The sequence below is a fragment of the Maylandia zebra genome, linkage group LG18, assembly GCF_041146795.1.
Source record: "Maylandia zebra isolate NMK-2024a linkage group LG18, Mzebra_GT3a, whole genome shotgun sequence".
Lineage (NCBI taxonomy): Eukaryota > Metazoa > Chordata > Actinopteri > Cichliformes > Cichlidae > Maylandia > Maylandia zebra.
Window position 1 is genome coordinate 12,796,406 of NC_135184.1, and position 16,474 is coordinate 12,812,879.

At 40.8% G+C, this 16,474-nt stretch overlaps 1 protein-coding gene across 1 annotated transcript; it reads left to right on the forward strand.

Annotated features, from left to right (window-relative positions):
• Positions 1-9,574: 9,574 nt before the first annotated feature.
• Positions 9,575-12,568, forward strand: apoda.1 (apolipoprotein Da, duplicate 1). Its single transcript, XM_004555356.4, has 5 exons — positions 9,575-9,690; positions 9,868-10,006; positions 10,836-10,957; positions 11,067-11,152; positions 11,353-12,568. Exons 2-5 carry the CDS (start codon positions 9,890-9,892, stop codon positions 11,586-11,588), a joined length of 561 nt encoding a protein of 186 aa, XP_004555413.1. The 5' UTR covers positions 9,575-9,690; positions 9,868-9,889; the 3' UTR covers positions 11,589-12,568.
• Positions 12,569-16,474: the final 3,906 nt, after the last annotated feature.

Below are 16,474 nucleotides of genomic sequence, written 5' to 3' on the forward strand. Positions count from 1 at the left end.
TCATAAAACCTAATTTCCTGCACATTTTACAGAAACAGAGACAACACAAACCTGGACTTTAAACTGAGCTGTTATTTTAAACTTGATTTTACTTAACATGGTTTCATTTGTTAGTTCCTCAAATATATATATTTTTCATATTTTTCTGCCTTCCTAATCTGTGAGGCACCTTAAAGACACTAACCTGCATGAAACTTCATGCATATTTAGTAATGGAGGAAAGGACCCCAAATGCTGACTCACAGGTAGGCGTCAAAAGAAAACAAGCTTTTATTCAAGTTGAAGGAATAAATGTGGGGGAGCTAGGAAGTAGGGAACAAAGGATCCCTGACACAGGGTGACACACGGGGCAAACGGGTGGCAGACACAACGGGAACAAATCAGGGATAATGAGACACAGGAAAGTAAAATTAAATAGAAAAAGCACGAGACCAAGGCTACAAAAATAAAACAGGAAGTGACTAAACAGGGGAACATCCTTGACTGAGTCTTGACAACACATGGGGAACACCAAGGAGGCAAGGTAAACTGAAAGAAGGAATATTATAAACAATAAACATAGCAGCAACGGGAACAAAAACTAAACACAGCAACTAAGAAACAAACTCAAGACAAAACAGTGATGAAGCCAAAAGTGTGTCAATGGCCCAGTGACTGTGACACAAAGAAAGTCTGACTTTTAGCTGTTTTAATTTTCACTTTAATTAAATCCAGACAAAAAGAGGCACAACCCTGTGGTTTGGTATGGAAAAGATCATGTCTGTGAAATTATTGTTTCTGACAGAAAACTGATGATAAACTTCTCCAGTTGCAGAGGAAACAGGCTGCCTGGCACTAAAAAAATAAAAATAAAAATGAAAAGAACTGATATCCAGGAAGTCATACTTGCTAACTGCAGCCCTGCACAACTGCAAATGTTTCACAGGAAAAGAGGAACGAGACACAGGAGACTGGGGGGGCACAGTCACTGCTCAAAATACAGTATATGTATTATTATGAGGGTGGCAGACAAAGGCACAAAGGCATGGACCAGCAACAGCTTGAAAGGTCATAAATGAGGAGACCGAGTGTGGGAACATGCAACAAGGAGAGGAAACACAATGAAGATTTGTATGAAAAGAACCAGTGATTCAAATTTATTTACACCCTTAAAGCGGAGCTAAAGGTTTAGTGATAGAGTGGCTCTGTCCAGGCAGACATTTGTTTCATCTACTGAACTACATCTGACAGAGATTCTCTGGGATGTTGTAAAACACATATCATCATACTGAATCATGAAATGACCCAGACTCTAAAGAGGCTATTTTCAGGTAACCTGAGATGACGTGTAAGATGAAGCGTGTCTGTGTCCTCATCCGACATCAAACAGATTTTGCAGCCAGCGTCAGTCTTTCCACCTTCAGACAAAAGTGCAGCATGAGGTCGGTGCTTACTGCATCTCCTCTCGCCAAGCACACACAGGTGTGTGAAAAACACGACCCGAGCTCAGGTGTCCCCGCTTTTCTGGACGCTTTGCTCCCACTGCAGCTCTCTCTGCTTCTGGACTCACTTTTCATCTCTTTAACAAAGGGCTTTGAGTGCCTTGAAATGCACTCAGACAGGAAGTGGGTTGAGGCTGACGTAGTTTTTGCGGGTTTGTCATAAAAGGGATTTACATAAAAGAATCAGACAGGGAGCAGCAGGGCTTGAAAAACTAATTAAAAACATTTAAAATTTAGAGATCATTACATGGAGCAGAAGAATGATTGAAAACAGCAGTGTATCGTGATAAATTGCTGCGCTCATTTTGGAATATTAAATGATTAATTATTACTTTTATCTACAGTCTGCTTTGTGATTGGCCTTGTAGAAAATAAAACTGTTGTCTCGAGATATTCCAAGTCTCATTTCAGACAGAAAAATTGCATCACATCTCTGGAGAAAGTGTTTTGCAAACCGCCGTCCGAAGCATTTTACAGCAGAGCTGCACTTCGATTCAGAGCTGTTCATTTAAATCGTCTGAGACTGAAAGATCAAACTGTGAGACTTTTATTCTTTGCAATCCAACCAGAGTCCAAAAGCTGGTGATGCTCGGCACAGTGGTTCTCTCAGCTAAGTGCTAATGCCAGCAGGCACATTTAAGATGTTCTTGTCCTGGAGGAAATTTGACCTGATTATGAAGAATAAAGTCACCTGTGTTATTAACATCTACTGTCATGACAGTCGGACCTGAGAGGGAGGTGAATATTAGAGTATTTTACACAAGAGTTGAAAAAATATTCTCCAAAGTCAGAGCAAACTGGGGCTCATCTTTTCTAGTTTTCTGGAAACGTTATAAAACAGGTGGATTTTTTACACACTTGCACCACAAAACATGATGATATTCTTCCATAAAGTAATAAAAGAAACACAGTTTAACTGATTTACCTTATCTTTACTCAAAAAAAAAGGTTTTCATTTAGTTCAGTTAAGCTCGATCCTGTGATGTTTTTTTCTGTATAACCTGTGAACCTGTGTTAGTTTGTGTTTTGGCAGAGAGTGGAACTCATCATCATCATCATCATCATCATCATCATCATCATCATCATCATCATCATCATCATCATCATCATCATCTCAGCCATGTTTGATATGTTAAAGACACCACATACTGTATAAGCTTAACCAAACACTCCCCAGTCTCAAATAAGTTGTTTTCAAACTTGGCAACACTGCACATAAAGTATATCAGAAAAAAGGAAAAATTAACATTTGATGATTTAGGTTTTCCATATTTGAATAAAAGTGGGAAGCAGTGCACAGTTAATTAATCCCACTTCATCTCCACAGGTCATCAGCTGTTATGTCTCCAGCTTCTTTATTGATGGGAATCTGAATAACAACAGGCTACATATTTCTAATTTGTTCCCTATTTGAAACACTAAACATTATCATATATAGGCTTTACAGCTCCACAATTTCACTTCCACATAACAAAGACAAATTCCTCCAATTCTGGAGTGTCGATTGCAGTGAACAACACATTTGTTTAATAACTGCATAAAGGCAAAATAACCATAAGTGCTGGTAAAATCCTGTTTTTCATTTGATTAAATACATAAAAATAAGGGTGCTTTGCTATTTTTCTTATATCACATATTAAGTTTTTTATCACTTGGCCCCGAGGTGTTTGTGTTTAATTTAATTTAGCCGTGAATGCTCCATTCGGTCATTTTTCATGAAAGGAATCTGCTTCATGAGACTTAAAAAAAAAGAGAAAAGTCTTTTTAAGGCCAATTAAATCCCTGAAATGACGAGCCTGTTTTAATTTTCATTAACATGAAGAAACATGCAGATTTCTTAATTAGCCGACGGCAACGGGAAGCAACCACTTTCAGTTTTAAATTATTGTTCAGGAAGATTTGAGATCATGTTCTGTGACCGTATTCTAATTATTTCATGAAATTAATGATAGAGAAAAAGTGTCGGACACAATAATGATAACAGACAATTTATTGCAGCAGAACAGACGCCCAACAGCAAAGGAATATTTGGTGTGTCTGACAGATTTTGTTGTGGTTTGTTCTTCTGTTGCTCGAGGTTTTGGACTGAGCTGCCATTAAAACTTTGATTAATCCACAACCCACTCACACACAGTCGTATTCGGTCACACATATACAGAACTGAATTTGTGTTTCTTTGTGGTTGTTTTCTATCATTCAACTGATTTTCAGACTAGAAGAGTGAAGTCAAAGCATACAAAGGCTCTGAATGCAGGGCCCTGAGGCATGACATAGATCCCACACCAAACTCTCCTGGAGGCTGACAGTGTTTTAGTCTTCCCTGAATGTGAATGTCACACCATATAATTGTTCTCTATTAGACAAACTCAGTCAATTAAAGCAAAGAAAATGATTTCAGTTTTGTGTTCCCTCACTATATTGTCCCCTCTCAATAAATACTCTTTCTGTTAGACCAAAAGTCCCCAGTCATGTTGATGTGTTGCCAAACTTAAAAACAAAGTCTCTTTTGAATACAGCACTGGCTTCACAGCAGTGAAAGTTTGCACGTAAATTTGTGAGCTTTGTTGTTCTTCAGCAGAAGGACATTTTCTCAAGCTCTAACTATAGTGCATATGTACATTGCACTATAGTTAGAGCAGTGTGTTCTCTTCCACATGTTTAACCCACAGCATGCTTGTGTGCACAGCTGCGGGAGCCCCAGCGTGACATGAAATGCACATAACAGCGGCTGTCACGCAATGCTGACAGATCATATTAATGTTGCTTCTGGTAAAGCTTCGTCAGAAGCAACATGCGGTACAAATTATAATTTTTTATTAGCTTATAATTTCTGGGCTGAATATATTTATTTGTGAGCAGTTTGAAGATGACGCTTACGCATTTGAAGAAGCGCATTTCTCTGCAATGAACAAAAGTAATGCTGTCACTCATGACATTAGAAGAAAAAGAGGCAAAAAAGCAGTCATGTTGGATTTCTTTTCTTATTGTTTATATTGTCGGAAATTCACTTTTGTAACTGTAAGATCTGCACAAAAGGCATCACAACAAATGCCTTTCAAAATAAAAGACACAATTCTTATAAAACAAGTCTACTGCTCAGCTTTTTAACACATTAAAAGCACTGAACACTCATGAGCTTGAGCACATTTCTGATGCGTCCTCAGATGTAAGCCAGTATTTCATGTGACCATGGCCACACATTACATCACCATCCAGCTCTGCAGTCAGTGCTGTATATAAACCCAGCTGTTTGTTTACTATGGCTCCTCATGCTGCCCTCAAGTGGCCAAAATATCAATCAGAGCAGGTTCAGGAATAGTATTGGCCCTAAATCTACCATAATTATCATCAAAGCAGGTAGTGTACAAAAAATAAAAAAATAAAAAAAATAAAATAAGCAGGAATCTCTGCTCGGCTTCTGACATCAGTGTGAGTTCAACTGCAACTTTAGCAAAACTAGTGCCAATTATATTTCACAGTTAAAAACAGCAGTTTACCTTTTCAAATATTTCAATCTCATCTATTTTGGAAGAAGTCCAACTAAATTTGTCTTTCAGTTTTACAGGGAGCAAACAGTAAAAGCAAAGTGGCAGTCGAACAGAAAGCGAGCCTTTAATGCCGGTACTTCAGAATGAAGTCCAAAGGATAATCCAAAAGCCTGAACCAGGGAATAAAGTGAAAACGGGAACCACGGCAACACGCAGCTGAGACTGACAACATGACAAAGGACAAGAGGAAACTCCCACAACATGGTAAATGGACTGGTTCTGATACAGCGCTTTTCTAATCTACCTGGGCACTCACAGCACTTTATACAACATGGCTCATTCGCCCATTTATACAAGCACTTTCTTTCAATGCTTTTTCTATCTAAGTGCTTTCTAACATTCACTCTGCGATGAATGCATCCAAGAGCAACTTGGGGTTCAGTATAATGCCCAAGGATATAGGATAGGCATGCAGACGGGAGATTGTGTGGCTAAAGCTGTCAGCTACTAATCGGTAAGCTGGTGGTTCAGTATGTGGCTGCTCCAAGGTAATGAGCACAGGGGACAACAGGTCAAAGACACAGTGGGAACGAATTAGAGATGATGAGACAGTGTATGTTCAACTAGATCCACAGAGCAAGAGACAAAAGACCGCCAAAGAAAGGCAGGGAGTAACTAAACAGAAGACAGAATCACACATGTGACCTAGACATGGAAAGACAGAAGGAAACATGAAGGGAAAGAAGAAGAAAGAAAAAAACTATCACCATCTAAAGTGCAGGACTAATGGTAAAATTAATAAAGAGATTTAATTGCAGCAGGGAATATGAAATCTTAAACAGATGATGATAAATCCTTCTCTCATGTCAAGGTTCTGGGTCAGTTATGACCCAGTATTTTGAGTTTTCATGTTTTGGTTTGATTTTGTATTTTTTGGGTATCTTCTTGATCTATTTGATGATGATGTTCTATGTTCCAGCTTATTCTGGTTTATTTTTAGTTCTGCCCGTGTTAAGTCTGTGTTTCCTAGTCTGCATCCTTGTGTATTGTTTCCTGTTTTATTTTGAAGGATTGTGTCTTATATCAGTGTGTCCAGCTTTGCTCCTCCTGTCTCGTTAGCCACAATTTCTCCCAGCTGTGTCTCCCTCCTGTTACCCATTCCCTGATTACCACCCTGTATTAGCCCTGTGTTTTCCTCAACCCAGTGTCGTGTTGTACCCTCAGATCCTGCCTGTGTGTTCCTGCTTGGTTTCTGTGTTTGTTTCATGCCAGCAATAAAAGCTGTGGTTTTCAGTTACATTTCATCTCGGGAGTCCTGCATTTGGATCCACATTTCCACCTGCCCGCACACAGAGCCCTGACATCTCAACCCCCAAAAGAAATCATAAACCCACAAAACTCAAAACTGAGTCCAAGATGCTTGTTTTAACTACATGTGTAAAATATCATAAAATGTATTTTATTGATTTAAAGTTTATTTTTTGAATTTGAGCTTTAGCAACAACATTTTTACCATGCAGTTTTACAGTGTCAGGAACATGCTTCAATTCCCGCTGAACTATAAAACCCGTGTGTGGGTATGTGGGATAATAGGTGCTGAAGTCGGTCGGTGAGGTCGGTGTTTCCACAGAGGTGGTGAGTTTGTCTCCACCTTTAAGTGGCTGGTTAAGGTGCATGTGTTAGGATGAGTAAACAGTGAAAAGTGAAAAGGGAGAGAAAAACTTCAAGACAATCCAGTTTACTCAAGACAGAAAATAGAAACTGGATTATCCTCCACAGATTATCAGAACAAAAACTTTAAATCACGTGCACCCAATCAAATCCAGAACGTCCTGTCCCTTTGCAGTGTTTACATTCTGCATCTTTAATGCACCCTTTTGAAGCGTTCCCTCTCTGTCTTGCTGCTAGTTTGCCAGTGAGGCTGATTCTTTGCCTTGATCTTCTGACCAGTCGAGCTTATTTCCTTGATCCTGGGAAAACAGGCTTTGATGCATCTGAGTGCAGCTAACAAGTCATTCCTCTCTGAAGTGTATTAGCTGGAAATTGAGCCTTTTGATCTTTTCCTTTTTTTAATTTAACCTTGTTGGTTGCCAGAACGCCGTGTCTGGGAGCCTTCCGTCATCAGATGTAACTGTCAGCTTTTGGTTTAAGCTATTTTGAATTTTAAACAGAATATTGCAGCATTTTAAATATTTAGATGTCAGGGTATAACCAGAGATACTCATGATAAACTCTTTTTGCTTTCGTCATGTTTTAAGCATAAAGAAAAAGCCCTACCAAGTCCGCATAGATGCTTGTGTATATTAAAATCAATTGACTGGATTGGCAGAGGCTTGGCGCTGACTGTCAAGATGCCAAATTATTTACTTTATCAGCACATGTGAGAAAATTAATCCTTTTCAGAAAGTCAGAACAATAACAGCAATACTGTGGGCGATCGTGGCTCAAAGAGTAACCGGAAGGTTGCCAGTTCGAGCCCCAGCTCGGACAGTCTCGCTCGTTGTGTCCTTGGGCAAGACACTTCACCTGCCGCCTACTGGTGATGGTTAGAGGGGCCGATGGCGCGATATGGCAGCCTCGCTTCTGTCAGTCTCCCCCAGGGCAGCTGTGGCTACAACTGTGGCTTGCCTCCACCAGTGTGTGAATGTGAGAGTGAATGAATAGTGGAATTGTAAAGCGCTTTGAGGGCCCCGAAAAGCGCTATATAAATGCAATCCATTATTATTATTAATACCAGTTTTTTGGGTGTATGTGTATGTTTGATCTTTTGTTACAAAGACAAACTCAGAAGGATTTAAGTTTTTAAGTTGTTTGTCAATGTTACCAAGAAAATGCAAAAAGTACACGAGTTAATTTAAGCTGTCAAAACACGTTCTAACAGATTTTAGCTCGACGGTCCACTCCTCCTTAGACGCTGCAGGCTACATGCTACATGCTTGTAGCCTGAACGGAAACCGTAAGAAAGCAAAAAAGATGGGAGTCGATATTCACAGACTTTTTCTATTGTTTTTTTCCCCCTTTTTAATTAGGGGTCTCCCTAATGATGACATCATCATGAGGTCATGCTTGAGGTCTAGTAGTTCCAACTTTTCCGTTTGAGCAAATCAGAACCAAGATACAGCCAAGATATTTTATAGATAAAATATGAAAGGAATTAGAGAAATAACATAAATAACAGAGAAATAACATAAATAACACCAAACTGATAATTCGGTAATCCATTCAGTACACTGAGATATTTCAGTTTAATCCAGGGATGTCAAACATAGGGGGAAAGAACCAATCCACCAAAGCGTGAAATCTGGCCCACCTGGAGGCTGTGAACAGAGGTGGGCACTTAATCTTCCCAAGGAGCCACATTAGAAACGGGGACTATTGTGCACCAGCTGCACCAGTGAGCATATAAAGAGATAAAATTAATATTAAAGTCAATGAAATGAAAATGATTCCAGGTTTTTATAAAGTAGGTGCACAAATGCAACATAAAAGGGGTCATTTTACCCCACTGCTGGTGGTTGCTAGGCAACATGATGATACTATATGTAATTCAGCTTTGGTGGAGAAGTTACTGTCATGAAATAAAAATCATTCAGTGCTTTTTGGAAGGTGTTGCAGGTGCATAGGTGCCCAAAACAGGTCATTTTAGCCCATTGTTAAGTGTTTGCTGGTGGGATGAACCCGTGTGTCAAGTGTGTCTGCTGAGTTCCTGCATGTACAAGGAATGAAAGGCAAAGATTTGGTTGAACAGCCGTCTCAGTAACAACAACATAAAACACCTCAGAGAGTAAAACTTGTTTGAATCAACAGAAAATTTTGGCCTTTTAGCAAGAGAATAAAAGCTGGAAATAAGCAACTTTTCTGTAATATTTCTTTTTTGTGTACATCCTAAGAGCCGTGCTGATGGCAGTAGCATTTCTTAGTGCAGAAGAAATGAAGATGAATTACACTTGGGGTATTCATCATCAGTTTTATAAATAAATGGTTCATAAAATGCGTACTTGAATTTTTTAACACTAAAAGAAAAGGAATTTGCAGGTGTCTTTTTTTAGGGAATAGGTTCAGTGATCAGGCTCACTTAAGACCAAATCAGGCTAAATGTAACCCACAAAATCATTACAGTGATTTCGACACCCTTGGTGTAAACCATGAATGCTATTATATGCTGTTGGTGCTATAGAGAAACAGAGAGTCATTAAAGAGCAGGAAATGTAAATATGTAAACCATCGACCATTTGCGAGGCCATGCAGCAAATCTGAAGGTTTCAGTTCTGCCAGACAAGATATTATTAAATCAGATCAAATCTAATCATTTTGTACATTTTTTTCATATAAACACACATGAGTATAGCATGCTTGTATTTTGTGGATCAACACTTCTGTCTTAAAGTACTTGTGTGTCTGTGTACAGAATCATGTAACCTTGGAACTTGTCATTTAAAGCAATCCTCTGATAAAAAACAAAACAAAATATATACTTTTGTGTCCATCTGGGGCAGGAGGGCATCCAGATTATTTTATTACATTCATTACGTTTCTCCTGGTATGTCCCCCATGACTCCAATTTGCTAATAGCTTACTTCATGTCTGAAATAAAGCTGGCTCTAAACAAAGACGCCCATTGACGACACAGAACTGCAAAACCTCGCAGAGGACTACGTCTCCAACTCAAACAGCAGAGTCGATAAAGACAGAGCACATATCTGAACCACTGGAACACAGAGGTAAGAGAAATCTGTGGAGATACATGCGAAGGATTAAACTATAAATTAGTTAATATTAGATTATTTCTGCCAAGAAAAATGTTACCTGAGTTGATGTAGCAGTAATCTTGTTTGCGTTGGCCATGTTTCTTTTTGGTTTGTGTTACCTTACCTGCTTTTCTTTCATACTCTCTTTAGGTAATAAAGCCACATCTTTACCATGAAGCTACCTTTGGCTCTGGTGTTTGCACTCACCCTCCCCATCATCAGGGCTCAGGTTCCCCACTGGGGCCCGTGTCCAGAGCCTGCTGTTCAACCCGCCTTCAGCCTTAAACAGGTACCAGTGACGGTGCAGACTGTGTAGAATACGCTGAACACATTAGGCGTGAATGTCATGAGATCCTTCTTCTCTCGCACAGTTTGAAAAGGAAAAAGCTGACACCACAAACATTATCAGAGATTTCTGTTTAAATATTTTCATATGGCAAAGATTTGCTGACTGTTTATGATACATTCTTATTAAGTAGCAAAACGTACATGTTTAGTAATTGCTGGCATTTGTGATATAGATCAGAATAGTGTGTGGTGGAAGCAGATAGGAGTGTTTGTCATCATATTTGTCTCTGTATCGTGTGGGCACCAAAAAGTCGAGGCTGGTAGACACATGCATATGGACATAATTAAATACAACTACTACTAATTATAATTACACCACAGGTAAACAAGAATTTATTAATATATATATTGTTTTCACGTGAAAAAAGTATAATTTAATCTATTAAAAGTACTTTTTATTTATATAGTTTATAATATATATATATATATATATATATATATATATATATATATTATATATATATATATTTTCAGCATAATCATAGTTGTAAGTCAACTCAGTACCCAAAGTATTGTGTAAGTAAAGCTTTTCAGTACCTTTAATAGCATAGAAATGTGCATACATTAGTACAATAACTGAATAAATGAAGACAGACTTTTGCCCAGAGGGGAAACTTGGCAAAACATTGTGTTTAATTACTTCCTCAACTGGTGTAGAGTAGGTTTTTATAAAACACATACCATATATCAGAGTATGTAGATTTATTCATAGTCTGCACTCACATTGCTCTGAGTTGTCTTTGAACCTGTGCGTGTTTCTGCCCTCACAGTTCATGGGGAGATGGTTTGAAATTGCCAAACTGCCAGCCCAGTTTGAGAAAGGCCGCTGCATTGAAACCAATTTCACTTTGACGACGAGCAACTCCATTCGAGTGGTCAGCTCTGAAATACTGTGAGTCCCATTGAATTTATCTGTGCAAACGTGGAGCCAGGAGGTAATGTCTGCATGTCGTGCAGCCGTTTTAGTCTAACATAAAGTTTGTCTGTGTGGAATAAAACAGAAAAGGAGAGATGAAGAAAATCGAAGGGATCGGGGTCGTAGAGGATATAAAGAATCCAGCCAAGCTGGGAATAAGTTATTCCTACGGTGAGCAACATCTGGTGACAACACTGAGAATGACTGGCTGTGTTATGAGTTGTTAAGAATGAAGTGGAAATGTAATGAGTTAATCAGCCTCTATAAGCCACATATTAGATATACGACTTTCTCTCAGTATGTGTAGCTTCAGGATAAAATACTGTGATACTTTTGTCTCTTCACTCTTACAACTTTTGTCTTGATCACAGTCCTTCCCTACTCCCCTTATTGGATCCTGTCTACTGACTACGTGAATTCGGCCTTGGTGTATTCATGCACTGACATCCTCAGGCTCTTCCACGTCGACTTCGCCTGGATCCTGGGGCGAACACGCACCCTGCCAGAATCCACCATTGAGAAAGCCAAAGAGATCTTTGCAAACAACAACATCGACGTGAGCAGGATGATCCCCAGCAGGCAGATGGGCTGTGAAAAAACGCTGTGAGCAGCGACACGGCAACACAAATTCAACACAGCATAATGTTGATGTCGACAGAAGGGGGTAAATTATCCGAGTGTTTGTTTGCCTCGATGAATCTACGATTAATAATTTACGGTGATTGTTTCCAGCAGGATAAACTCAACTAGTTTCTCTGTTTTCTCCAGTTTTTACTTTGCACAACACCGACTGTGACAGTACAAGTTGAGAGGAATACTTTCCGTGTTAAGAGAAATGTTGTATTCGCTGCGAGCAGATGATTCTGAGTAATCTGAACACAAACTCAAAACATGAAGGATCTAATTAGTGTCAAAAAAAGTTAGTAAATCTCATTTCATGTGATCTTTACTGTGTTTTTAATGAAATCGTCAGCGTGCTGCACTGAAGCCTTCTATACACACAGAAACGGATTTGAAAGTTGAAAGGTGTCTTACTTTATCTGTAAAACGACGACAACTAAAGGTTACATATTTAAAATAGTGTCGATGTTTGAAGTTTACCATCTGTTTATGCTTTCTAAGTGTTTTAACATGTTCTGTATAAGCGTGCTGAAAGGCATTTTCAACTAAAAGCAGCAATAAAACCGCTATTATTTAGTAAAACATGAAATTCATTTCAATTCAATAAACCTTCAAAATGTCCAAGTTTTAAAGATTCCTATTGGCAGACATTGGAGGGTTTTTTCAGGCTAAACATGAGAATAAAGGCCTGGAAATTCAAAGTATTTGCATCAAGATGTTCTTAAAAGTTTTAAACCCTGGTGATTCAGGTGACCTTGAATGTTTACTTGAATGTTTTGTTTGTGCGTTCCACTGAGGTGGATTTTGCACTCTGAAAGGAAAAAGGTATTAGCTCTAACTAAAAAAGTAACACACTTAAAAAAAAATTAAGAGTAATTTGACCTTGGGAAGGTCGCATGAACATGTTCACAAATGTAAAAATCCCCCACCACATCCAGGTGTCCATTAAAAAGACTGAAGACTGTTGATTTTTGTGTGTTTGTCCTCATTTATCTTGGGTTTTGTGTGTTTCACTGAGGTGAGTTTTGCCCTCTTAAAAGAGATTCTAGCGAACTGAAAGGTAGGTAGAATTTTTTGAAGTCAATACAAATTATAAAACGATTAATGATGCAATAGAAGGTGACTGATGTCTCGATCTGTAGCTGGTGTTACATATAATAAACAGGAGCAGGACACCTATCAATATACCTTATGTATACACACAAACACACACACACACACACACACACACACACACACACACACACACACATATATATATATATATACATATATATATATGTATATATACATATATGTATATGTATATATACATATATGTATATGTATATATATGTATATATACATATACATATATATACATATATATACATATACATATATACATATGTATATGTATATATATGTATATATATATATATATATATATGTGTGCACTAGCCAGCCGCTTGAGGAGGTACACCAGAGAGAAGGCAGGAGAATAAACAAGCTGTTCTCCACAGAACCAGCAAAGGTGTACTCTCAGTGGCAAGGGAACAATAAGAGAACAGCACCACCAAGGCTGGAGACGGAGCAATACTGGAAGAGCATATGGGAGAAGGACGCAACCCATAACGGCAATGCTCAGTGGCTAGAGGATCTGAGGGCAGACCACAGCGACCTCCCTGAACAGGGTCCAGTAACCATCACAGTGGCAGATATCCAAGAAAGGGTCTCCAGTATGAAGAGTTGGACAGCACCAGGGCCCGACATGGTTCACGCCTACTGGCTGAAGAAGCTGACTGCACTCTACGAGCGTCTGGCAGCACAAATGAACCAGCTGCTAGTTAACGAGAGACACCCGGAATGGCCAACCGAAGGCCGGACGGTCCTGATCCCCAAGGACCCCAAGAAGGGACCGGTCCCCTCCAACTACCGACCAATAACCTGCCTCAGTACTACATGGAAGCTCCTGTCAGGCATCATATCGGCTAAGATGAACAGGCACATGGGTCAATACATGAGCGGGACACAGAAAGGAATTGGCAAGAATACCAGAGGCGCAAAACACCAGCTACTGGTAGACAGAACAATCAGCCGAGACTGCAAGACCAGACTGACCAACCTGTGCACTGCCTGGATTGATTACAAGAAGGCCTATGACTCAATGCCCCACAGCTGGATACTGGAATGCCTAGAATTGTACAAGATCAATGGGACCCTAAGAGCCTTCATCAGGAACTCAATGGGGATGTGGCGTACAACACTAGAGGCCAACTCCAAGCCCATAGCACAAGTCACCATCAAGTGCGGGATCTACCAAGGAGATGCTCTGTCCCCACTGCTGTTCTGCATAGGCCTGAACCCCCTCAGTGAGATCATTAACAAGACTGGCTACGGATACCGACTACGGAACGGAGCAGTTGTCAGCCACCTCCTGTACATGGATGACATCAAGCTGTATGCCAAGAGTGAACGAGACATCGATTCACTGATCCACACTACCAGGCTATACAGCAATGACATTGGAATGTCGTTCGGACTGGAGAAGTGTAGTCGGATGGTAACAAAGAGAGGGAAGGTAGTCAGAACTGAGGGGATTGAACTACCAGAAGGCAACATTGCAGACATAGAGGACAGTTACAAGTACCTGGGGATCCCGCAGGCAAATGGGAACCATGAAGAGGCCGCTAGAAAAGCTGCAACCACCAAGTACCTGCAGAGGGTCAGGCAAGTCCTGAGGAGTCAGCTGAATGGTAAGAACAAGATCTGGGCCATCAACACGTACGCCCTGCCCGTGATCAGGTACCCTGCTGGGGTAATAGGCTGGCCAAAGGAGGAGTTAGAAGCCACTGACATAAAGACATGAAAGCTCCTTACCATGCATGGAGGGTTTCACCCCAAGTCCAGCACCCTGAGGCTGTACGCTAAGCGGAAGGAAGGGGGCCGGGGACTGGTGAGTGTCAGCACCACAGTCCAGGATGAGACAAGGAACATCCAAGAATACATTGGGAAGATGGCCCCAACTGACCGAGTGCTCAGTGAATACCTCAGGCAGCAGAAACCCAAGAAAGAGGAGGGAGACGAGGAACCATCATGGAAGGACAGGCCCCTGCACGGTATGTACCACCGGCAGATAGAGGAGGTGGCTGATATCCAGAAATCCTACCAGTGGCTGGACAAAGCTGGACTGAAAGACAGCACAGAGGCACTAATCATGGCAGCACAAGAACAAGCTCTGAGCACAAGATCCATAGAGGCTGGGGTCTATCACACCAGGCAAGACCCCAGGTGCAGGCTGTGTAAAGATGCCCCAGAGACAATCCAGCACATAACAGCAGGGTGCAAGATGCTAGCAGGCAAGGCATACATGGAACGCCATAACCAAGTGGCCGGCATAGTGTACAGGAACATCTGTGCCGAGTATAACCTGGAAGTCCCGAGGTCAAAATGGGAGATGCCCCCAAGGGTGGTGGAGAATGACCGAGCTAAGATCCTGTGGGACTTCCAGATACAGACAGACAAAATGGTGGTGGCTAACCAACCGGACATAGTGGTGGTAGACAAACAGAAGAAGACGGCCGTAGTGATCGATGTAGCGGTTCCGAATGACAGCAATATCAGGAAGAAGGAACACGAGAAGCTGGAGAAATACCAAGGGCTCAGAGAAGAGCTCGAGAGGATGTGGAGGGTGAAGGTAACGGTGGTCCCCGTGGTAATCGGAGCACTAGGTGCGGTGACTCCCAAGCTAGGCGAGTGGCTCCAGCAGATCCCGAGAACAACATCGGAGATCTCTGTCCAGAAGAGCGCAGTCCTGGGAACAGCTAAGATACTGCGCAGGACCCTCAAGCTCCCAGGCCTCTGGTAGAGGACCCGAGCTTGAAGGATGAACCGCCCGCAGGGGCGTGCTGGGTGTTTTATATACATATGTATATATATATACATATGTATATATATATATATATATATATATATACATATATACATATGTATATATACATACAGTGGGGCAAAAAAGTATTTAGTCAGCCACCGATTGTGCAAGTTCCCCCACTTAAAATGATGACAGAGGTCAGTAATTTGCACCAGAGGTACACTTCAACTGTGAGAGACAGAATGTGAAAAAAAAATCCATGAATCCACATGGTAGGATTTGTAAAGAATTTATTCGTAAATCAGGGTGGAAAATAAGTATTTGGTCAATAACAAAAATACAACTCAATACTTTGTAACATAACCTTTGTTGGCAATAACAGAGGTCAAACGTTTACTATAGGTCTTTACCAGGTTTGCACACACAGTAGTATTTTGGCCCATTCCTCCATGCAGATCTTCTCGAGAGCAGTGATGTTTTGGGGCTGTCGCCGAGCAACACGGACTTTCAACTCCCGCCACAGATTTTCTATGGGGTTGAGGTCTGGAGACTGGCTAGGCCACTCCAGGACTTTCAAATGCTTCTTACGGAGCCACTCCTTTGTTGCCCAGGCGGTGTGTTTTGGATCATTGTCATGTTGGAAGACCCAGCCTCGTTTCATCTTCAAAGTTCTCACTGATGGAAGGAGGTTTTGGCTCAAAATCTCACGATACATGGCCCCATTCATTCTGTCCTTAACACGGATCAGTCGTCCTGTCCCCTTGGCAGAAAAACAGACCCATAGCATGATGTTTCCACCCCCATGCTTCACAGTAGGTATGGTGTTCTTGGGATGCAACTCAGTATTCTTCTTCCTCCAAACACGACGAGTTGAGTTTATACCAAAAAGTTCTACTTTGGTTTCATCTGACCACATGACATTCTCCCAATCCTCTGCTGTATCATCCATGTGCTCTCTGGCAAACTTCAGACGGGCCTGGACATGCACTGGCTTCAGCAGCGGAACACGTCTGGCACTG